We start from the raw sequence: 25,343 nt of genomic DNA, 5'->3' as shown, positions 1-25,343 counted from the left end.
ACTTTAAAAAATCCTAAAATTTTTTATTCATGCTTTAGAAAGGGAGAAACAAATAGATATTTCAGTAATAAAACACTAATATTTTGTTTAGGACACTTTCCATACCATATTAGATTCATAACTAAAAGTTTTGAAAACAAAACAACATGTATAACTAGGTATGAACAAATATACTCCAATATTAGGCTTGAAGATAGTGCGTCCCACATAAACTGAAGTGTTTCAAGTGACATTTTTTTTTTTTAGGCTCCAAATTTTAATAAACAGGAAAGACAAAGATTCACATTATCTCAGTGCTGATGAGAGAATCTTCATGAGAGAGCATTACTATGAATAAGTTGGATGTCGTGTTCTTAAAGCTAAGACGTGTCAAAACACCTATCATGAAAGAAGATGGGAGGTTGTAGCATCTATGGCAGAAAACATTCTAGTGGCTAAGGAGAGACTTGAGCTGTGCAATATATTCATTCAGTTTCCAGATGTGTTAGAAGAGCAGTCTCAGCAATGAGTTCTAACCTCTCCCAAAAAAAGAACCCAAATGAAGTCAGGCTTAGATTGAAAGTTGATTATGTTGGAGTACAAGACTGGAGGATGCATATAAAACCATAGGATTTCCCTGGAGGATGGGTGTCAACATGTTAACTATTGAAAGGCTAAACTGTCTTGAGTTTTTACCTGGTTTTACTTCTAGAAGCCTGAAACTTTAATGAGTTGAGCTGCAACAGAGGCTATCCCTGTGTCCCATTGCTATGCTCATCAGGGTCACTAGGCTACTTGGCTGTCCCTCTGTTGGAATGGGTGTGTTTTGGTTTATTAATCAAGAGATCAAATAGCCAAGCTGAACTCATAGACTATTAGGTCAGAAGAGACAATTATGATCATCAGACCTCCTGCACAACGCAGGCCACAGAACTTCACCCACCCACTCCTGTATTAGATTGAGTTATTGAAGTTCTCAAATAATGATTTAAAGACTTCAAGGTACAGAGAATCCACCAGCAAGTGACCCGTGCCCCATGCTACAGAGGAAGGTGAAAACCCCCATAGGGCCTATGCCAATCTGCCCTTGGGAAAAATTCCTTCTTGATCCCAAATATGGCGATCAGTTAAATCCTGAGCATGTGGGCAAGACTTGCCAGCCAGACACCCAGAAAAAATAACTCAGAACCCACCCCATCTAACAACTCATCAGAGGCCATTGGGCATATTTACCGCTAGTAATCTAAGATCAATCAGTTGCCAAATTAGGCTGTCCCATCACACCATCCTTTCCATAAACTTATCAAGCTCAGTCTTGAAGCCAGCTATGTTTCTTGCCCCACTGCTCCCCTTGGAAGACTGTTCCAGAACTTCACTCCCCTGATGGTTACAAACCTTTGTCTAATTTCAAGTCTAAACTTCTTGATGGCCAGTTGATATCCATTTGTTCTTGTGTCCACATTGGTGCTGAATTTAAATAACTCCTCTCCCTCCCTGGTATTTATCCCTCTGATGTATTTATAGACAGCAATCATATCTCCCCTCAGCTTCTTTTGATTAGGCTAAACAAGCCAAGCTCTGTGAGTCTCTTTTCATAAGGCAGGTTTTCCATTCCTCGGATCATCCTAGTAGCCCTTCTCTGCATCTGTTCCCGTTTGAATTCATCTTTCTTAAACGTGGGAAACCAGAACTGCACACAGAATTCCAGATGAGGTCTGACCAATGCCTTGTATAATGGTACTAACACCTCTCTATCTCTTTTGGAAATACCTCTCCTGATGCATCCTAGGACTGCATTTACTTTTTTCACAGCCTCATCACATTGGTGACTCATAATCATCCTGTGATCAACCAGTACACCCAGGTCCTTCTCTTCATCTGTCACTTCCAACTGATGCATCCCCAGCTTATAGCAAAAGTTTTTGTTATTAGTGTTAAGTGCATGACCTTGCACTTTCTGCTATTAAATTTCATCCTATTTCTATTACTCCAGTTTACCAGGTCATCCATATCTTGTTGTATGATATCCCGGTCTTTCTCTGTATTAGCAGTGTCTCCCAACTTTGTATCATCTGCAAACTTTATTAGCACACTCCCACTTTTTGTGCTATAGTCAATAATAAGAAGGTTAAATAAGATCGGTCCCAAGACCAATCCCTGAGGAACTCCACTTGTAACCTCCCTCCAGCCTGATAGTTCACCTTTCAGTATGACTCGTTGCAGACTCCTCTTTAACCAGTTCCTTATCCACCTTCCAGTTTTCTACAGTCTCCAGACTGCAGATGATCTCACCTAGTGGTGGCATGTAGATCAGTTGTTGCCACGTCATACATGTCCTGAGGACACATCTCTAGTTGAACTGCCTGACCTCACCATTACAGGTGAGATATCATTTAGTCAGGAGTCACCCGTTCCTGACTCCCCTTCTCCATCCACCTCTGCAGCAGATACAGCCCCCTCTCCTGTTTGAGCAGATACAACATCCTCATCTGTTTGAGCTATGAGTCCTGAGCCCATCGTTAGACTTGCACCGATAACATCTTGCAGTGCAAGAAAACCAGAAGTCTGCTGTAATCCACCTAGAGAGAGAAGGCCTCCTCAATGGCTGGATCTTTAACGAGGGCAAACCCATGTTACAGAGCAGAATAATTCCTGGGGTTTAGCTGGGAAATGAGGCACTCTACCCTCATTCCCTAGTTTAGTGATTGTTCTGTTAAATGGACATTTTCAATAAGGGAGGAAGAATATGTTGTGTGTGGAAAGCAATTATGCCCATCATTGCATATGACTAGCAGCCAATGGTGGAATGCCTGTGCATGGTCCAAAAATCGATGTTAGAGGTCGATGGTCAGTCAGAAGTGTGGATTTCTGTCCAAACAGGTACTGGTGAAATTTCTGAATTCCGAAAACAATTTCCAGGGCTTCACATTTAATTTGGGCATAGTTAGTTTCTGCTTTGCTTAAGGCGCATGAAGTAAAGGCAATGGATCTCTCCTTTCCCGAAGGCATAATGTGTGAAACAAATGCTCTCACTCCATAAGGAAGGCATCACAGGCCAACTGTAGAGGTAAGGACGGATCAGAATGCATCAGAACCTCTGAATTTAGCAATGCATGTTTTGCCTTATTAAATGCAACATCACAGACTTCAGTCCACTTCCAGACCTTGTTCTGGCCGAGGAGTTCATGTAATGGTTTTAGTAGTGTTGCTAACTGTGGAATAAAGTTTCCATAGTAGTTCAATAGCTTTAAATAGAGCAAAGTTGGCTTATGCTTTGAGGAGGTGGAGCTTCCACAGGAGCTTTATGAAGGCCAATAGCATCTATGATATGTCCCAGATATTCAATAGAGGGCTGGAAGAATTCACATTTGTCTTTGCGCACTCGTAGGCCATACTCTTCCAGTCTTTGTAGGGCAGCCTCCAAGTTCTTAAGGTGATCCTCATTCTTGTCAGTGACCAGGATGTCGTCAAGATCAATCTTGACTCAGATCAATCTTGCCGAACTTTTGTCCCCCAACCAAACCAGCGAAGAGGTCATCAACGCGGGGAAGAGGGTATTGCTCTGCACACAACACCAGGTTAACAGTGACCTTAAAATCCCCAGAAATCCAAATGAAGCCATCTTTCTTCATTCTTGGAATGAGTGGGGTTGCCCATTGGCTTTGGGTAACTGGTACTAGGACTCCATTTTTGACCACGTGCTCCAGGTCCACTTCAACCTTTGGCTTGATGGCATATGCCACAGTTCTGGCTTTCAGACATTTTGGTTGGCTATCAGGCTTAATGTTCAATTTTACAGTGATTCCCTTTATACTTGCCAGGCCCTGTCCAAAAACAGTAGCATGTTTCTTTAATACACCTGTCAGACCTGTTCCTTCTTTAGCCATCCTGTGCACTTCTGCCTAGTTCAGCTGGATCTTCCCAAGCCAGGACCTTTTCATTAAGGTTGATTAATTACCTTCTACCACAAACAGTGGCAATTTAGCAGACTGTCCATTGAGTTCCACCTTAACATCAGTAGTGCCCAATATGGGTACATTTCTCCAGTGTACATCTTCAGAACAGTTTTTGTTGGCTTAAGCGAGAGATGCTTTAGCTTCTCCTTATACACAATATCTGAGACTAGTGAAACTGCTGTGCCAGTGTCCAGTTCCATGTGTACAAATTTACCTTCCAACATCAGGGTTACCCAGTATTCATGTGAGCCAATTGCCAGGGACAAGACATGGAGTGGCACTTCTTCTGACTGGGTGTCACTTTGATCATCCTGAGCCTGCTCTACCATGTGCAGATTTTCCTTTTTGGTCCACCAGACAGCAGGTTTCTTTTTCTCTGGTTTGCCTGTTCTGTTTGACTCTTCTTTCTTTTGTTTGCAGGCACACTCAACGTGTTCCTTTTTGCCACATTGTCGATACACTAGGTCTTTACACCAGCATTCTGATGCATGGTGACCAGGCTTTCCACAGCGGTAACATTCCTGGCTCCCCACTGTCTTGTGGGTAGGTTCTTGTGACACCTTATGCACTCTGGTCGATGCACTGAGCTGTTGGGCTTCCTTTGTGGCCAGCTCTATAGAGCTTGCAATTTCAATGGCCCTTCTGCCAAGTGAGCTGGGCCTCTATCAATAGGCGCTTCTGTATTGCTTCATTGTGCAAACACATCATTAAATTTACAGTGCTCAGCAAGCTTCTTCAGAGCTGCTACAAATTGCACAATTGTTTCACCTTCTTCTTGATTCCTTTTGTGGAACCTAAATCTCTCTGCAATTACCAGCAGTTTTGGAGAAAAATGTGCCTCCAGGATTTTAACAATGTCACTGTAAGATTTTTGTCTCTGGCTTATCAGGGTGCACTAAGCTGTGCAATAAAGCATAGGTTTTGGCTCCTACAACACTTAAGAAAATGGGCACCTTCTTTGCATCTGCAGTTTCATTTGCAATGACAAAAGCTGAAAACACTCAGCATATGAGTTCCAATTCTCTAGAGCAGCGGTTCTCAACCGGTGGTACGCGTACCACCGGTGGTACTTCGAAGAAGGCTGGGTGGTACGCGAGCCGTACCGCGCCGCCGAATCCACTGCCGAAAGTCCCCCGTCCTCCCCTGTGAAACCCCGCCGCCGCCGCAAGTTCCCACCCACCCCTGCGAAACCCTGCTGCCGACAAGGGTCAAACGGTGGCAGGGTTTCGGCAGAGGGCATTGTTCCCCTCATGTAACCCTGCTGCCGCCGAAAGACCCCCCCGCGGTCGCTGAAAGTCCCCCCCTTTCCCCTTTTTTTTCCCCGAGTGGTACTCGGGGAAAAAAAGGTTGAGAACCGCTGCTCTAGAGTCTCATTAAAAAGTCCCAGGGGCCCCGTACATGTAGCCATTTCTCCCCTCTTACCCCCCCCCCCTTCTTTCTCGGCTTCTAGTGTCTTTTATTCATGTGTGTTGGGGTCATTCACACACAGTTGTTGGTGATTTCCATTTACTAGCACTGCTTTGTTTCTGTCTACTTCACTTTGGTCAGAACAAAGCAGAGTCTGTTTTAGTTTCAGTTTGAACTATCAGTGTAAACAGCCCAGCCCCCAAAACTGCAAAAAGGTTTTTTTCTTACTTTGCCTTTTATTTTTTTGCTGGTGCATCACAGGTCGATCCCATCCTCCTCTCCACTTTTGTTATGTTGAATTCCTTTTAATTGCTTGTGTTCAGAGAGAGAGAGAGAGAGAGAGATGAGCACAGGATCACAGAGAGATGCAATACAGGGAGCCTCTTTATTGAACTAACACTAAAACCAGCCAGGACTGGCTGAGCTACCCCTTAATAATTTAATTCTAGGCAATTAGGCAAGACACAAAATACACAACAGACAAGGCCTTAGAAAGCATCACACACAACTTTAAAGGTAAGGTTGCTCTTGTGAATGATATAATCCTTAAACCAACTACTTAACAAGAATATGACAATTAAAAATCTTAAGCAAGAGTAACATTAATTGTAAGTTTATGAATACTTGTTTGTGTGGAATTGCCAGCAATTTCACTGGTAACTCTAAAGTTGTTGGGTTGTTTTTTTTTTAATAAATCTTTAAGGTAGAAGGAACAGCGTATCTAAGTTCTTTCCTGTGGAAGTCTCAAAATTTAGGCCTTTGGAACAGATGTCGGGGGGAGAACTTGCTGGACAGTGGAGCACCTTTCTATGAGACCTACAAGACCTTAGATGGGAAATTCATGGCAGTTGGGGCTATTGAGCCCCAATTCTATGAACAGCTTGTAAAGGGTAAGTAGCTTTTAGAAGTTGGTTCATATAAGTGCCTTTCCTCAGTCAAGTGTGGTTGAATGAAATGAAGTCTTTATCATTTGATATCTTTGTTTTATGAAATTCCTTATGTTTGTTTTTTTGTACATGAAAAACACCTTTTGAAACCAATTTGCATAAACTGTATATTTTTGTAACATTTGAATGGGTAGGATTTTTTTAAATATATTTTAATTACAGATTTTCTTCTGAAGATGTAGTGCTACTGTGTTGTTTTGTGGCTGAACTACTGAACAATTTCTTTGTAAACCATTATTTTCAAAGGCTTATTAATCTGCTTTAAAAACTCATTGTGGGTGGAAATCAAGGTTTTAGGCTAGACTGCAAATTAAAAAAAAATCTTTTTACAATTTTTCAAAAAAATTAAACTATTTTAAAATGCACTTCCAGTGTGGATAGTTCATAAAAGCATTTAACTTTTTAAGTTAAATTGGATATTTTTAATACAAATTGACTAATGTAAAGTAACTCTTACTGCAAAATTTCATAAAGCTTTACTAAGTATGTAGTATTGACATCCAGTTGTCATTCTGTCTTGCAAATACTATATGCAAGTTTTTCTAAAGTCGATGATAGGTAAAGTAACACATTATATAACAAATGAAACAGCAGTCTTCCTTAGTCTTTCCTCTTGAACTTAAAACCTGATATGCTCCTGGCTTTCCACATTTTGCCTTCATTCACAGTGGTTCCTACTATTGCAAGATGGACCTTTTCCATTCTCTCCAGTCAGAAGACTGGGACTCCTTTATAAGAGAATTTATGTTCACTTTTAAAAAATGTACACAAGACGATTTGGGATTTATGTTCTGTTTCCAATATTCAGGTTATGAACTGTGTAAGACACTGCTTTCAGATGAATTTCAGTTTTGTTTTACGAGTCAAAGAAACACCAAGCTAGGAGGTGCATAAGGCAAATGTCTAAATATCTGTTACCAAGAGTATAATAAAACTGTGCTGTGTTATGCATAATGATAAATATTGGCCTTCTACTTGGACAGGACAAGAGCCTTCAGAAAGTCTCTGAGACACTTTCTCTGCATTGCAGATAGGTCAAAAGGTACACTGATTTTCAGCTTAGACTTTCTAAGTAGGCTTCAGGGTGTATTTTAAACTCTGTAACCAATTATATAATGTAACACCCCGCACATTTTTCAAGGTCAGTCTCCTCATCCATTGCCTTCTCCAAGGATATCTCTATAGCAGAAATCTACAGCAGCTACCTGGGCATCTGCACATACCTTTGCAGAACACTATGCAACCCTGGGGGATTCGGCTGCAGATGCCAAATTTGGTGCTACAGTACTATCATCTGTATCAGACTCCGAAGTCCCAGCCACCAGTGATGGGAATTGCTTGGGAGTTATCTATAGTGGAGCACCCATAGAGACACTACTGGAAGAAGAAGTTACCTTGTGCAGTAACGATGGTTCTTCAAGATGTATCCCCCTGTGGGTGCTTCATGATCTACTCTTCTCCCCTGTACTTCAGAGTTCTCATAGTTGACTCTGTAGTAGAGAAGGAACTGAGGAGGGATTGCCTTCAACCGCTGACTAGTCTAGTCTCGTGGCAGGCAGGGAGCAGTGCATGCACAGTCTGGATGGACTGCTAGCAAAGTTCTCTGATCAGCAGCTCAGGGACGCAAATACATCTACAGTGGAGCACCCATAGGGGGACACATCTCAAAGAACCATTGTTACTGCACAAGGTGAGTAACTTCTTCTTCCCAGCTCTGTGGTGGCTTCTTTTGTATAATTTACAGGACCTATCATGGACTCCAAATGTTTTGTCTCCCAACTCACAATGATTTGAGCAGCAGGAATAAATGGGACAAAGCTCTGGTTGGGATGATATAGCTGAGGTTAGTCCTGCTTTGAGCAGGGGGTTGGACTAGATGACCTCCTGAGGTCCCTTCCAACTCTAATATTCTATGATTCTATGTGCAAGAGGTACTTTACCTGTAGTGCTCCAGTAACTTCCACAGGTTCTGTAGTTTCTGTAGACAAAAGAGACTGGACCTAGAACAGGGGGCAGGACAGTATGTGAGAAATTGGAAACTCATTCATGAGTAGGCTTGGTGATAATTTAGATTTATATATATATATATATATTTTTTTTTTTCTGAATTTTGATGGAAAATACCCATTTTTATTTTAAAGCATTTTTTTTCTGTTATATATTTGAATTTTCACAGTTGTGGGAAATTAAGGGAGAGTCAGATAATTATTACTGACAGTAGATGTTAAGATGCAAAAAGTTAAAGCTTTATTTTTATAATAAGACTAATTCAGAAGTCTAAATCACAGAACTTTGCCCATGGTCTTTAGTTCCCACAGTTAGGAGGTTTGAGCAAAAACAAATAAATAATTTTGAGCCATTTGTTAAAGGCACTGGAATTCATCATAATTTTTTTTGCTAGAGTCAGCAGACAATACCAGATTTTGAAAGCTCTGCAAATTTCAGCTCATCATTATTGTAGTAAATATTAAGCCATCGAAGTCGGTCTTTGGAGAGGCACATGCAAGTGTTTGTCTTGAACTTTTCTGAACAGACTGAATAATTTTTCCGTAGACACTGAAGTTATTGGCACTGCAAATGCATGTAACGCCACACTAGACATGATACGCAGTGACTGGCTTTCACTTCTTCGGTATTCAAGTACTGCTATGCTGTCATCCCAAGGCACTTCACATGCCATGCACAAGTCAGAATTGTGCTTGAACTCTTCTGCCTTGCAAGGGAAAATATGCAGAATATTTTCGTAGTTGCTAAAATTGTATAGCATCTGAGCCTTGACAAATGGATCAGACACTTCACAGATGGGAAGAAGAGGTCATAATCCAGATAGTTCATTGGGTAGGTGGTGAGATATGATTGCCTTCATTTTATTTTGAGATTTGCATTGCAGATGAAAAGAATTTCTTTTAGGGGCACATTGACTTGAGATCCACTTCTTTTAAGGTCTTATGTACAACAGCAGCAAGTTGCAAATTGTAGTAAAGCGGCATATCAATGCAATGTATCAGAGGTACATTTGTTTCCATTTGCAAATGAACCCTGTGGATTTTTCCCAAATATACACAAAGAAAAGAGAACTTGCAATACAGTTCTCGCTGGTTTCCATCATCCTCGACCATTCATAGTTCCATTGCCTTCTTTGAGATGACTGCATCTTCTTTAATGAGAGAGTTTGTCACGTGTCCCAGTGAACATGAATTTTGCTCCCTCAAGCCAGGAAAATCAGCATGATGGCACAACATGAGGGGGCACACGCAAACTTGATGGGCTCATGCTGTTGGTTGTACAGACTTTAAAAAACACTCGCTTTTGTCTCTCAACGTGTTTAAATATCTCTGAAAAACGTACCACAGATTTGTTGACATTTTGGAACAAATTAATTTTGATTGCATGGTTAGTGGTGATATGCAAAAGATGAGCAATACATGGAATGTGCAGCAGATATGGATACATTTCTTTCATGTTCTTTACTGAGAGCTGGATGTACATTGTGGAGTTGCTGTTGAGCGACAACAGAGTTCCCACATTTGGCTGTACTCTTGCAACACATCTTGGATCCTCATTGAAATGAGCTCCACATTGCACATTTTTGTCTCTGTAGTACATTGCAAGGACGTTCATTGCTGGCTTTCCGAAAAGCCCCGTGGTTTCATCCGTTTCTAAAGACCATTTCTCACCTCACAAAAGATCCTTATTTGCAGATTGTTGGTGAGTGAAAACATTAGGCAGGTGTTTTTCTTCCAGCTGATGACGTACTTGGGTGAGTGCATGTTGGTGCATACTTGTGAAGCAGGGCTAACATAAAGCTGGAACCATGGACAGTATTCATTGGAATTGCCTCCAAACACAGCACGCAATCCAGATCATGTAGAAAATTTGCAGCTGCTTCCATATTTTCGCTCCTTCTTCCCAAACACACTTCTATTGAAGCCTGGCCTACCATTGCTTGCCTTTCTTTTAATTTCAAATGAGACATACTGTTCAAATGTTCAGCATTATGATTTGACTTTCCAGAGATTTCTGGTCTACAAACTTTGCAGAGCAAAATGTCCTCACATCCCTTTCCAGATGTTTTCACCATTTTGAATTTGGCATCAGGATATCTACTGCAATGTTCTGCTAGGGTTTTTCTTTTGTGACCCATTATGGACATAAAACAACAAACTTGCCCCTCCTTACTGTGCACATACAGTTGAACCCCAACAACAAATGTAATTGCCTTCATACTCTTCCTGAAATTTGACCCCAAAGCACTATTGTGTTAATTAATAAGAGCTGCAGCTCCACCATTGCTTGGCGGCCACTATATATAGCCCTTTGCCACATAATCGTTTGCTCCTTCTCGAGTGATCCTTGTCCGACCCCATGGGCAATCTCATCGGGCAGGTGTGTGAGGACCACAACGAGGAAGACAAGCCCCCTGCTGTGGAGGAGGTCACCAAATTGCTGAACAGCTCTTCCCTGGGGACTGCTTTCCCACACTCCTGGGCAGAAAGTGAGTGAACGGGGGCTGCAGAGGGCTCCATTTGTTGCTGCAGGTCTGATGACACCTGATCCTGCAGGCACCAGGTGTGGGGAAAGCTGCCATCCTAGCGGGGCAGGGCAGAGACCCCCCCAGCCAGGACTGTGAGGAGGAGGATGAGCCCCGTCCATAGGAGAGGCTATCCCATTGCTGAATGGCTCCAGGATGGGGGTGGCCCCTGGCCCTCCTGGTTGGTGAGTGAGGGAGTGGATCCTTGACTGTAGGGCTGTTGAGGGCTCCTTGTGCAGCTGCATGGCCGCTGACACCAGATCCCTGCACAAACAAGGTACAGGGGAAGCTGCACTCACTTCATCTGTTACTGTTGAATATTTTTTCCATTGATTTCAGTGTGACAGCTGAAATTATTTACTGATGTCTTTGGATTTAAACCTAATCCTGCCAAGCCTATTTATAAGAGAGAATCCTCCAGTCCCTCTAGCTGTGCAACTTCCTACTACAGAGGTGTGAGCATGAATAGATTAGCTCACTGGGTAGCTGGCATATGTGACCTTTCAGGGCTTGCAAGCTCCAAGAAACTATGTGTATTTTTTGATTAGATAAAGGGCCTATGAATAGTACGACAGCTTTGAATTTCCGGTATTGCCTTTGTTCTGAGGATCTCAAAGCACTTTTCAGCCATGTAATTAATGCTCACTTCTACCCTCTGAGGTAAATATTATACCGATTTTGCAGATGGGGAATCTCGGGCACAGAGAGATCACTGACATCTGGGACTAGAACTCAGGTTTCTGACTCTGACATTAAGCTGATGACTTCTTCCATTAGCAGTGAAAGAAAATAATTCCTGATGTTTCTAATTTTTTTTTTTTTTTAAGGAATGTTTCTTTTAATTGGTTCTTGCAATATGCTTTAAGGCAGGGTGCTGAAATTCTAACTTTCCCTGACTTTCAGAACAGTGGCTGTAGTTTTTGTACATTTTTTGGAATTGTGCAGGGATTGCGGAGTACCTCTGAAAATTAGGCCACTTAGGTCATTAAATATTAATTGAGATGCTTAATTTTAGGCACCCAAGTTTTATTCCACTATTCCAACTTCACAATTAACCATTTTTAGTTTACTTTGAACAAAATTTAACAGAGAGACTAGAACAAACCCCCTACTTTTCTGTTGCTTCCAAGAATTGTATAGGCCATGTCTACAATACAGTCTTTGGTTGACACAGGTTTTATTGGTGTACAGCCACCAAAGTTTGATTATTGCTCAGGCACTTGCGTACTTAACTACTTGTGTTGGCGCTATGCATACTTACCAGGAGTGCTTGTGTCAGTGCAAAGTGCGGTGCATCACAGGAGGTATCCCAGTGTGCCATGTGCCTCTGTCCGGTGCATTGCCTTCTGGGGAAGTTTTTGCAATGTGTTGTGGGGTTGAAATAACGATTGCAGAAATCTCTGGGAGCTGGGGGTCAAATTTCCAGCATACAACTTTCTCCATCTCATAATGTCATCCAACACGTAATTTTTGTGTCTTTTAAAAAAAAAAAAAAATTCTACAAACCTATGTGGCACTTTTCTCAGACAGATGCATGGAGCCTGCAGAATACTACTATATTGTCATGAACATTCTAAATACAGGAAACATGCTTCTCCTGTATTTGCAGACCTTCAGGATGTACCACAACTGCGGAGGATATGATGATTTCTACAAGGACAGTTTGCTAAGAGACAGCGAAAAGCAATTCAGGGTTGTTGGAGGCATTCACAGAGCTGCAGATGATGAAGTGCTGGACTCAAGAAATGAGCACTGACGAGTGGGATCAAATTGTAATGCAGATTTGGGATGACAAGCAGTGGCTGCAGAAGGCCATATTCCTTGATCTCTGTGCGAAGCTTGTCCCACACTTCCAGCACATGGACACCAGAATGATTGAGGCATTGACAGTCGAGAAGTGAGTGGCAATCACACTCCGGAAGCTCGAATTGCTGAATTGCTATTAGTACAAAGTCATTTTGGAGTTGGAAAATCCACAGTGGGGGCCAGTTGTCATGCAAGGATGTAGGGGCATTAATTGTCTCCTGTTTTGCAGGACTGTGACTCTTAGCAAAGTGCAAGACATAGAGGATGGATTTGCAGCAGAAGGGTTCTCAAACTGCATGGGGCAATATAGGGCATATGCACTTCCCTGTTTTAGCACCAGCTCACATTGCACACAGAGTACATCAAAGAGAGGACTAATTTGCTATTGTTGTGCCAGGGTTGGGGGGGGTCACTGGGAATGCTTCACCTGATATCAATGTGTGAGTTAGGGAAGGTGCATGCTGCTTGCATCTTTAAGAATATGGAACTGTTCAGAAAGCAGCAAGTAAGAGAGATTCTTTCCTGATCGGCAGATTATAATTAGTGTTCTTGAAATGCCCATAATGATTCTGGGGGACTCGACCTACCTCTTGCTCATGAAGCTTATTGATACTTCAGCTTTGGAACATCTTTGTACAGTATCATGCCCCAGCCCAGCCATGGGGAGCATGGCCCGTTAGGGTGAGGAAGGATTTTCTGTTGCATGAAACAATAAAATTTCAGTCCCTATTCTATGGTGGGCAGCGGCACTAAATATTGGAACTATTTTCCACAAGCGGTGGTTAATTCAGGATCTCATTCTTGAGGGTAACAAAGGCACTGAGAGCTCAGCTCTTACTGGTACCCGAGAGCTGCCTGTGCCCATATGCTGCTAGTTTGGTACCAGCTGTCTTCATCATGGAGTGGTGTGGAAAAGCGTCCTACAGTGGTGGAAGAAATAAGGCAGCCATCCCTTGAAACCTTCTGAAGAGGACTGCGGAGTATCTCCATGAAAGTTTCATTGAGATCTATCAAGAGGATAATAGGAACTATGTACATAAAGTGCTCTGCATGATCCCTCCTTCTAACCCTACAGGGGAATGAAAAGCAGATGCCAGCTCTGCCTCTATTTGTTGAACTGCTACCTCTTTTTGTATGAGTAAAACAATGAGAAGTCGATGACTGTGCCTGGTAACTAGGGGATGGGCCAGGCACCATCTTTAAATTTAAACATTTTAAGGAAAAATGTATGTACACACTTACCTGCAGTCCCTTCCCCTTCATAGGGCTTGTCTGTGCTCAGCTGGCAAGACTGGATTGTGGTGGAATCTCAGCGAGGTCCTGGTCCAGGGTATAGCTGGAACCCCCTACCGCATCTTCCCTCTCATCCTCTGTGTTCACAGCAGAAATCTTTGTCTTGGGTTCCTCCCGGGTATCCATGGTGGTCTGCGGGTATTGGTGAGATCGTCACCAAGATCCATTGTTGGCCTCCATAGCCTTGTGGAATGCCTGGCGCAGTTCCTTTTCTTTCACATGGTATTGTTGCTGATCCCCGTCATGTCTCATTGTCTGAATCCCATGTGCAATTTGTTCATAGATGTCCACATTTCTGTGGCTGGTCCATAGCTGTGGTTGCACAACCTCTTCTCCCCACAGGCACCAGGAGATCCAATATCTCTTGTCTACTCCAGGCAAGGGCATGTCTATTGCATTGGGCTGACATGTTCGGTTGGGCAGTTTTACACAATAGAGGAGAACTTGCCAATTTGGACAATCAAGGAAAGGCACTTCAGAAACCTGATAAGATTGTTTTATTAGATTCATTTTTAGTCTCATAGTTGGTCATAAAAAGAAGGCAGAATGTCTTGCAGGTGACCTGCGGACTGTTTTTGCAGATTTGTCAATTTTTGGCAACATGTATAATGTTCTGCAAGCTCTTGTTAGTCTGACTACCAGATTGCTAAATTCATTTCAGATTTAAAGGGGAGGGGGAAGGAAGAGGAATGAAGGGCCTGATTCTACTCACCTGTCGATTTTACATTGGTGTAACTCCCAATGATTAAATTAGAATTACTCTAGATGAGAAAGTTCTGTGGCCTGTATTATACAGGAAATCAGATAGATCATCACAATGGTCCCTGCTGGCCTTGGAGTCTATGAATCTAGATCAGTGGTTTTCAACCTTTTTAAAATTTGTGCATCCCTAAAAATTTCAAATGGAAGTGGTGAACCCCTACGTTAGACATAGTCTGCAGATCCCAGGGATCTGCGGTCCAGGGGTTGAGGTCACTGGTGAGAGAAAGCAGAAACAGGCTCTAAAGTTTTAAACATATAACGTGCTGCATGCCCTTCTCTGACTGTTTGACATAAGCAGCCCACACTGTGCATGAATTTTATAAAAACAATTTAGAAGGCACTTTAAAAACTTTATATGTATTGAGGATATCTATAATTATGTCTCATTTGGGATAATGAAAGCTACAATAGATTTATACATGCAGTTTAAAAGTTTTGATATACAGCATTAGTTGCAGGTTTGCTATATTTAAAAAATCTAGAAGTTGAGCTAATGGTTTTCTGATTATACGTTATACAGCTGAATTATATAGTGTTTCAGCTTTTATTTGAAGTCAAATATAAGATTTAGATGACAAATTAATTTGCCTTTTGCTAATGAAATGACCTTCCTTGTGACACTTTGTTTATGCTGAAAGTCTGAAGAGTAAGCTATGAAATTGGGGAGAATTGTTTGGATGGAAGGAACAGTTATTGTGAATGCGTAGAGTTTGAATTTCTGTTTTAACATTTGCATAATAAAAACGTTCTTCTGCCTCCCTATTAGAACCCCAAGGAGTCACGCTTTCACATCACCCGTATTTTTTTGTTATATGTAAACTGCAATTATTTGCAGATAAGAAGTTGGATGTATAGTTGCTTACATTCATGTGTAATCATTATAATTGAGTATACAAATTATGCATTCATTTGGGTGTTAATAGTTTTCTAGTGCAGTGGCTCTCAACTTTTCCAGACTACTGTACCCCTTTCAGGAGTCTGATTTGTCTTGTGTACCCCCCAAGTTTCACCTCACTTGCTTACAAAATCAAAAAATACAAGTGTCAACAGTGCATGATTACTGAAAATTGCTTACTTTCTAATTTTTAACATACAATTATAAAATAAATCAATTGGAATATAAATGCTGTACTTAATTTCATTGCATAGCATATAGAGCAGTATAAACAAGTCATTGTACGAAGTTTTTGTTTGTACTGACTTTGTTAGTACTTTTCATGTAGCCTGTCGTAAAACTAGGCAAATATCTAGAAGAGTTGATGTACCCCCCCCCCCCCCCCCCGAAAATCTCTGCATATCCACAGGTAGAAATCTCTGCACACCCCTGGTTGAGAATCACTGTTCTAGTGTAACAGAGCAGTAATTGAGTGCTGACAAGTCCGTGGGTTTTCATTGATTTTATCTTTGCTCAGTATTTATATTTTCATATGACTTTAAGTGGACTCCACTTTCAGTGTTGCTTTTTTATGAATCTCTAGAAATATTGTTTTTTGTGATTTATTGCAGCAATTCATTTTATTACAATACATATCTTTACAGCAAAAGTATACAGTGGAAATTATTTTTCTTTCTCTGGAGTGGAAGAAAACGATTTTGTTTAATGCTATTCTCCTGTAAATTACTGACCTTTACTAAGCAAATACCAGTAGATTAAAATCATAATAAACCAAAAACAATTCCTAATTGCTATACCAGATATGCTAATTTTGGTTATGTTCTGGTGGAATTGGACATTCTGTGATATCCTGAAGAGTGCTATATTGTTTCCATGCTGACTCCATTCCCCTGGTTATGATCCTGCCTGTCTGAACCACAAATAGTTAGTCCAGACTGGAAAATGAAAAGCTGCAGTACTTAAAGGCTATGAGTTCATATTTATTTAAAAGTTGAAGTCTGCAATGGTTATTGGAAAATGAATGTGTAATACTTAATTTTAGGATGTGTGTGCTATTGTATTTCACTAGGGTAAATTCTGGTAAATTTCCTTTAAACGTCATCTTTAAGTATAACTAATCAGAATGATATAGCTCTGTTCAGAATGGATTGACTGCATTAATATAATTTAACACACACAACTAAATACCTTAATGATAAAACAAGATTTCAAGTTCAGATTTCCTGTATTGAAACAGAATGACATAATATGTTATCATTTGACTTGTTTTATGGTGATATAGAATTGAAATCCTCTGCTAGCTCTTATAGAATTGAGTATTCATATGGTACAATATGTTTTGGTTTTAGAAATGTGTTTTAAGTAAGAATTAATAATAGGATTAATTTTGTAAGGATTGTATTATGTGTGGCTGATAGGCAGCTAGAAATTTTAATTTGACTGAGGATGTTAAACTAGTAGTTGGTTTGATCTTTACTTGGGATTGATTTAGGTATTATGAAGAGTAGGTATTATTAGCCCAATGATGAATTCAGTCAGTGGTTACATGTAAGCTTACAGAACAAGCCAAATGAAAGCTGTATTTCTGAGTTTGTAGATAGACAGCTGCAGTATGTTTGCCAAGTAGCAGCAGAGTGATACTAAGAAGATTTTATTCACTTTCACAGTTGCTATCAGAACCTTATGAGCAGGCGTGAAACATAAATGTTTCTGGGGAAGCTGTGAGGCACAACAGAGGCAGGCACTGCAATTATTCACAGGGGAGGAGGATCCCAAAATCATGTGGAGGGGCAGGATGGTGGAGACCTCTTCTTTTCCCATCCCCTCTGCCTTGCAACAGCCAGGAGATGCTGCAAAAGGGTAGGGTAAAAAAGGCTCTTTCACCTTTGCAGCAGCAGGAAGCTGTGGAGAAGATACAGGAAGTTCTTTCTGCAGCTAGGGAAGGTGCTGTCCATATAATCAGTTATCCAATAGCCTAGATCTGGTCTGAGGCTCCGTGACCCTATTTTTCCCATCTCACTCTATTCGATTTCATCCCTGACTAATAGGTGCAAATTTTCAAGTCCTGCTTATTTTGGTTAATTTGTCACAAATACTTCAGTGGTATTTTACTATTATATATCTTTTAAAGTAAACTTCTTAGGGAATCTCTTGAAGTATACATCAACAGGTTAAATTGGGTTGGAATACTACTCTAGCTCATGCCTGCCTACTTATTGCAGTTTGCCTATGCAGGGAAATCCTGTAGCATAATCATTTAGCTGAATTGTGCCCTTGTTCCTGCAAGAAAACACTTTCCCAGTGGTAAGTGTAGCAGCAGCTGGAGTATAGCTTGATCCTCATCTATTTCATGTCCTAACTGTTGAACCTGATCTAGCTAAGATAGTGGGAGACTTGGAGCATCCAGCAGAATGAAATGCACAAGCAACGGGCACCTCCTGAGTGGCATCTCGAACCATCATCCTTTCGATTAACAGCCGACAGGGCTGACCTATTGCACCACAGAGACACCAGGCTAAGATCGTGGGAGTGTGCTGAAGCACAGGCACGATTAAACAATGAACGATCAGTTTCCACAGCAGTAGAAGGGGAGAGATTGAAGAAAGAGCTTAGGTTAGGGGGAAGGAAGAGAAAAGTACTACTGGTAATTGGGAATGGAAGCTGAAAAAAAATCATATTTTCCCTTCTTTCCCTGTTTGAAAGCATATGGAAAAGAGATTCCTTAGCAGACTCAAATAAAATTGAAACCTTATTTGTTATTTATGGAAGTACATCTTTTGAATGTATTTTCCATCAATATTTGAATATATGATCATTCTCATATTTATACCTTTCTTGCGAGTGTATGTATATATTACCATGTTTGCTTAGTAGCTATAGTTGAGTAGCAAATATAGTTTCATTTATAGTGTGGTGTCACACATAACTTTCAAAAGATTTCTCTCCTTGTTCTGTAATTTTCCAGGCTTGGTCTCAGCTGAAAGGATATTTTATTTTTGTTTCTGTATTTTAAAAGAAGACAGATTTTCCTTAAAAGATTTCCATTTTACACATACATCACATAAATGGCAGGAATTTGAGAATTGGTGTGTAAATTATGCTTGTTTTGGAGTACATCCATCTCCATGTTTTGAGTGGAGGAAGTAGAGTGTTTGGATTATGGTTATAAGTAGATCTGGCTGAAAATTTTTCATCAGAATAATGTCTCAATAAAATTTTTGTTTTCAGTTTTGCTGAAAATTGAAAAGACTGCTTTCTGGCTGCCCACCTGGAAGACTCTTGTCAATTTCACTTTCCACCTGTGAAATTTACAAAAGTTTTTCTTGAGGGCACCAGAGACTGAGAGGCAGGGTGCCTGGGTGCTCTTCTTGCCTCCTCCTTCTGGGGTTTGAGAGTCAAAGAGCCAAGGCCCATGTGAAATTGACATGAGTGTTCCTGGCAGGAGGCTTCTGGTAAAACAGAATTTTTCTTTAAATCCCTTTCTGTGAAAAAAATTGTGATTTTTGACAAATTTTGGATGAATTGTTTTTTTAAATGCAGGGTTTGTTGTGGAAAGAGATTTTTTGTTGTTGTTATTGCTAGCTTTAGTTATAAATGATGGATAAGTCCTTTCTGAGCATGCTTAGTAGGCAAAGACTTCTGGCAAATCTTGGTGGTGCTTCTCCTTTGTTTTGACTTTCTCCTGGCTCTGCCTAACAGGAACGGGGGTGGCTGCTTATAAGCAGCCTTTGGGATTATTCATTGCTATAACATTAGATGCAGGGAAACATTATGGGCAAAAAACGGTTGGTGTGATTTTGTTATTTACATGGTGCAATTACAATTGTATAGTATCTGGTGCTTTTCAGACATGCAAGAAGACATGGAGCCTAGTGCTTGCAATTTAATGCCAGGTCTGCACTGAAAAGTTAGATTGATCCAGCTAAGTCACTCAGAGGTGTGAAGAATCCATACCCCTGAGCAGTGTAGTTAAACTGACCCTAACCCCCACAGTAGACAGCGCAAGGTCAATGGAAGAATTCTTCCATCTGCAGGAATGCTGTAGCTGTGCTGTTGTAGTCTTTCAAGAGTAGACAAGCCCTTAGTTAGTAGAAAAAATGGAGGCAAAAAATGGGAGAAAAAGATCTAGCATCAAAGTAAAGCGATCAGGGAGCTCCACATTTTTGCTGCATTTTACAATAAGGTTTCATTTTTTTAAAAGTTGTTTCTATTTCTTTTTTATAAGGTCACAGTACAAATGATAGAATCATAGAAGCTAAGGATCGGGAAGATCTTACAGGCATGAAGGTCTTCCATCCTTACCTTTTCTACATTATTTTTTCCTCTGCTTCAGAGCTATTAAGTCATTAAGTATATAGCTCTTAACTCTGTACCCAGTGTATACTGTTTTTATGAGCCTATATCTGATGCAGTTTAATCTAATGGCAAGAACCAGGGATGGTGGTTTTTCCTTTCCTTTTTTCAAATTATGTGCCCTGTAATAAATTTTGAAAACACTTGTAACTGAAGCCTAATGAGCTATGACCCTTACGCTGTATTAGGCTGCCTGCAATAAATCTGCATGAGAAGTAGGGTGAGTTGTGGGTGGCAGGAAAAGCATTTACTCTATTTTTATTAGCATACCTAAAGTACAATATATTTAAACTTTGTTTTTATCCTTTTAGGACTGGGACTAGATTCAGATAAGCTTCCCAGTCAGTTGAGTTTCTCTGACTGGCCTGAAATGAAGAAAATGTTTGCAGCTATATTTTCTGAAAAGACACAGGCAGATTGGTGCAGGATCTTCGATGGCACAGATGCCTGTGTGACGCCTGTTTTATCCTTTGATGAAGTTGCCTTAAACCAGCATAACAAAGAACGTGGTTCTTTTATCAAGAATGATCAGGAAGAGATAAGTCCTAGACCGTCTCCTCTTCTTTCAAGGACTCCAGCTGTTCCATCTCCCAGAAGGGATCCTTTTATAGGAGAACACACACAAGAGATACTTCTAGAATTTGGATTTAGCAAGGAAGAGATTGCTAAACTTCACTCTGATAAAATAATTGAATTAAATAAGCCAAAAGCTAATTTATAGTATCTAGCCATGCAAATCAGAAAAGTTTCAGACTGTCACAATAAGATTTTATGCATTAAGATTGGAATTACATGAGGAAATGTTCATGTATAATCACTTTTTTTGGTTGAGATGGTCACTGTTAAATTAACGCATTAATTGAGGGCTAAATGTACAAAGTGTATTCCTAATTGGATTAGAATGCCTACAGAATGTTACCATTAAAATTTTGCTGTGGGGATGATTGTTTTGAAAAGATCTACAGTATTTGCTTGTTAAAGATTTACATCATTTTAAAATTTCCTTCAATAAATATATTACAGGAAATGTCTGATTGTTTTAATTGTTGTGTTTGTAATATATGCTATAATTAGTTGAAGGCAATGTTTTTTATAAATTCTTGTTATACTTCATAAACAGGTTGCTATGTTCATTTATAAATTTAAGATACCTCTTTTTTGTCTGCATTTTCACAGTACTGATATAAAATTCATTTGCATTATCATCCCAGAATATACATTAAAATAACATTATTTTGGCATGATCTGGTTATAAGGGTACATGGCAGAGCAGCTATATTTAAAGGCTGGCTACATTTCCATAGTACAGTTAGTCCACTGACTGTACTACATTTAAAGTCTTAATTTGGCTAGAAAAACTGCACTGGGCTGAAACTTGATACTTTAATATCTGCCAATAAGCAACTCTTTTACCTTCCCATTCTGAAAAAAATGGAAAATAAGCTTAACTATGAGTAATAAACAATAGTTATTGCATGCAAGTTTCTTTCAAAGTTAAAGTAGCCATTTGAAACCTTCTGACACTTGAAACATTCTGAGGTGTCTTATTCTAAGTATAAACAAATCAAATGGTCAAAACAATAGTGTATTGCTGTTACAACCTCTTTCAAAGTTAAATAGGTAACTTTATGTATTTTTTCCAAAAGCAATTAGCTCACATGATACACTCATTCTCTCACTTTAAAAAACCCTATTCAAAACTATTTGCATTCTAGGGGCAGAGACCTTGTTTCAGTGCCTCTGCTCCTAGAATGCAAATGGTTTTGAATGTTTATTTTGTTTTAGAGCCACAGCCAGTGCATCAAGTGGTCTAATTGCTTTAACTTTAAAAAAGGCTGTGGCATCTATGCTTATTGTAACCATTTTCTTTATTTATACTTGGAGTCAGACATGTCAGAATGTTTTAATGAGACCTTAAGTGCTCATTGAGAGTGTTTACCTCATTTAGGATTACATTCAGTATTTACTAAAACAACCAAAGCTGAGGTATACCGTTACTCATCTAGCCTATGTATAGTCAACATTTCTGCTGTGAAATAACTTTTTTCTTATGGTACTTCATGGCAGCATGGGCTTGAGAAGATTTTACAAGCAGTGTTATGCTCCTGCTGTTGTGCCACCTGGAGCTGTTGTTGTGAGGCGATGGAGCAGCTGGGTCTGGTGGTGTTGCTGCTGCCTCACCTGCTGCTGCTGGATCTCTAGTAGCCACTTCAAAATCTTCTCCGCCGGCCACCTTGTTCAGATCCTTTTAGCTGGTCCTGGTTGTTGTTTGCATTCTCTACCAGTTGTCTGGGGCTTGATACCTCCTGTCAGGGGGGTGTCAGGTTGTCAGGGAATTAAAGTAGAACTGGGGCGGCCCCAGTGATCTAGTCTCCCACATTGCCATGGCAGCCCTAGCTCCTAGGGCAGCATAGCTCAATGGCCAGTCGGGCTACTCTTCATTGCTGGTCACTATGGCCTAGTGGCCAGAGTCAATAGGACAACCCTTTGCTGCAGGGCACTGTGGCCTAGTGGCTACAGTCAATAAGACTACTCTTCTAGGCAGGGCAGTGCAGCCTAATGGCCGGGGGGTGGTGGGTGGCGGCTGGGGGAAGAGGGGTATATGGGCCCTCCCTACTCCACCAGGTTGCAGCCCCCTGTCTGCAGTGGGGTACCCGCCACAGGCTCAGCGGGGATCCTTCCGAAACACGCTGAGTCTGTCCCCGGTTCCACAACCAGATCAATGCTTAGTCCCCCTGGGTTACCTCCTACCCGTCCTTCTGATGCTGATAGTCCTGAGATTTCCTCTGTCTCTCCTCCATCTGTGGTGCTGGGTGGCTGGGGGTCAGCTGGAGTCGCAGCCTGGTTGATCTCTGTGTCCTGGAGCTCCAGCTATTTCTTCGCAGAAGCCTGCAACATGTCTGCTCCCTTTGGCAGCCAGCCTATACTGAGCTAAGCTTTTTTATACCCTTGTTCCAGCTGGAGCATAACCAGCAGGAGTGAGGGGGCATGGCCTCCTCAACCCACACACAGATTAACCCCTGCTGAACCAGTGCGGGGTAGGTGCACCCCATTTCAGTTTTATATTAAAATTTTCCTAGCAACAAGTTCTTTGAGTGCTTGCTCATGTCCACTCCATTCTAGGTGTGTGCATGCCTCCGTGCACGGTTACCGGAACTTTTTTCCCCTTAGCAGATCCCGTAGGGCCGGCTCCAGTGCCCCCTGGAGCCCCGCGCACACGCCGTGGTATATGAGGTGCTGCCGGCCCTACACCCCCTCAGTTCCTTTTTTCTGCCTGTGACGGTTGCTGGAACTGCCTTTGCTTGCATTGCAGGTGGGGTCAAGCACCGAACCGCAGCAGGGTCGGACCACGAAGACCCACTCACCAGAGCCAGCATCTCCAGTCAGGGAGCCACCCCCGACTCCTGGGAGGGGAGGAGCTCCCCTGCACCTACCGGCACCATCGACACCGGAGGCATTTCAGGTAACAAGAGTCTTTCTGGCCTTGCCTCTGCCACCTCTGCCCCTACCTCCACCGAGAGAGAAGGGGCCCGTATGGAAGGAGAAGCATGCGCTGGGACCCCCTGAATGACTCAGGAGATCCCTGGTGCAGGGAGGATGATCTCTGGCAGGTTGGTCACCTACGAAGTCGTTCCAGGTCATAGTCGTCAGACTGACCTGCATCAAGGCAGGAAACAAAGTCACCCTCCTGACGTCGGTCTTCATCCCTGGCACTGGGAGAAATCAACTCCAGGAGAGGGCACTGATCATGGTTGTCTGCAGGTGCCGCTCCCCAGACGGAACTCGCTGTTCCTGGTCATCGGAGACAGAGTTGGCACCAAGGAGTTCACGCGCACCGAGGTGGCGCCGAACCCAGTCACCAAAGTCTGATTCGGCACTGAGAGGCAAGCAGCGCCGCGAGTCCTCGGTACCAAGACAACACTGCGGAAGATCCAGCTCTTCGGAACACAATTCAGCGCGCCGGCACTGGTTGTGACACTGATATTGGACCTCATCGGCATCCAGGTCGTTGGCGTCAAGAGGACACTCTCCGGAACAACAGAGCACCCGCGGATCAGGGCACCACTCCCCCCGCCCCGGCTCAGTACTGCACAGCAGGAGTCTCCGAGACAGCCCCACCGTGGTCTTCTGATGGTGCCTCAGTGTCATCCCACGGGGTGTAGTTACTGGGCGAGTCACCATCAACAAAAGATGCCAGAGCCCCCGGTGCAGGTAGCCCCTGGATGGCCTCAAGGGCAGTGGTCACCACAATGGCCGTATTGGGGCCCCTGGGGTTTCCCAGTAGGGCTGGGACCACAGTGCCACTGGTACTGGGAAAAGGCCACCATTCGCCCTTGGACAACGATTCAGACCCACAGAAAGGGACTTCTGTGGGGACCGCTCGTCGACGGGAAGGGGTGCCACCTCCCACTGCGCCCCTCCAATCCTCCTCCTCCTCACCGGATGAAGCAGACTCCCAGGGTCACTCAGTGCCTTTGGATGAGGAGCTGCTCAAGAGGATGGCCTCCAACTTGGAGTTAGAGGTGGAGGAGCTAAAAGAGGTGGCGGACAGTCTCTTTAACGTCCTAGCAGCGGCTGCCCCAGCTCAGGTAGCCTTCCCCGTCCATGAAGGGGTGCTCAAGATAGTGAAGGCCTCCTTCCTCCGTAGCCCCGCACGGTTCGGAGGAGGAGAGAAGGTGGCACTTGCTAGATGTAAGATGGTCCCTGGCTTTCTACATCGAGCGCACGAGACCGCTCCAGAGATCGACGCAGCTCTTCATCACGGTAGCTGACTGGATGAAAGGCTCATCTGTCTCCCCCCAGCACATTTCCTCATGGATAACTTCCTGCATCAAGTTCTGCTACGAGCAGGTGAAGGTGCCACTTCTGGGAACCATCACAGCCCACTCGATCAGAGCTTAAGCCTCGTCTACAGCCTTCCTAGTGAGACTTCCCGTGCAGGACATCTGGAGAGCCACCACCTGGTCATCAGTGCATACCTTCACGTCCCACTACACCATTGTCTATAGCAGGCGCGAGAAGATGCGAGCTTCAGCAAAGTGGTGCTGCAGGCAGCTCATTGATAACTCCAGCCCACCTCCAAGGTATTGCTTGTTAGTCACCTATAATGGAATGGACATGAGCAAGCACTCGAAGAAGAAAAGACGGTTACTTATCAGTAACTGCTGTTCTTTGAGATGTGTTGCTCATGTCCATTCGATGACCCACTCCCGTCCCCGCTGCCGGAGTTGGCGGAAAGAAGGGACTGAGGGAGTGTAGGGCCGGCAGCGCCTCATATACCACAGCATGTACGCAGGGCTCCAGAGGGCGCCGGAGCCAGCCCTCCAGGAGCTGCTAAGGGGGAAAAAAGTTCTGGAAACTGTGCCCGGAGGCGTGCATATACCTATAATGGAATGGATATGAGCAACACATCT

At 42.4% G+C, this 25,343-nt stretch overlaps 1 protein-coding gene across 1 annotated transcript in view; it reads left to right on the top strand.

Moving 5' to 3' along the window:
- Window positions 1-20,954, top strand: part of AMACR (alpha-methylacyl-CoA racemase) — a 30,008-nt gene extending 9,054 nt beyond the window's left edge. The window contains exons 4-5 of the mRNA XM_067545491.1: window positions 6,046-6,232; window positions 20,241-20,954. Coding sequence (XP_067401592.1) covers window positions 6,046-6,232; window positions 20,241-20,650 — 597 coding nt within the window. The 3' untranslated portion in view covers window positions 20,651-20,954. The remainder of the gene's footprint in view (window positions 1-6,045; window positions 6,233-20,240) is intronic.
- The last annotated feature ends 4,389 nt before the right edge of the window (window positions 20,955-25,343 follow it).

Source organism: Emydura macquarii, unplaced genomic scaffold, assembly GCF_026122565.2.
Source record: "Emydura macquarii macquarii isolate MOO-44397 ecotype Brisbane River unplaced genomic scaffold, CSIRO-AGI_Emac_v2 contig_1045, whole genome shotgun sequence".
NCBI classification, from domain to species: domain Eukaryota; kingdom Metazoa; phylum Chordata; order Testudines; family Chelidae; genus Emydura; species Emydura macquarii.
Note: the sequence above shows the minus strand (reverse complement) of the source record. Positions and strands in the feature narration are given on the sequence as shown.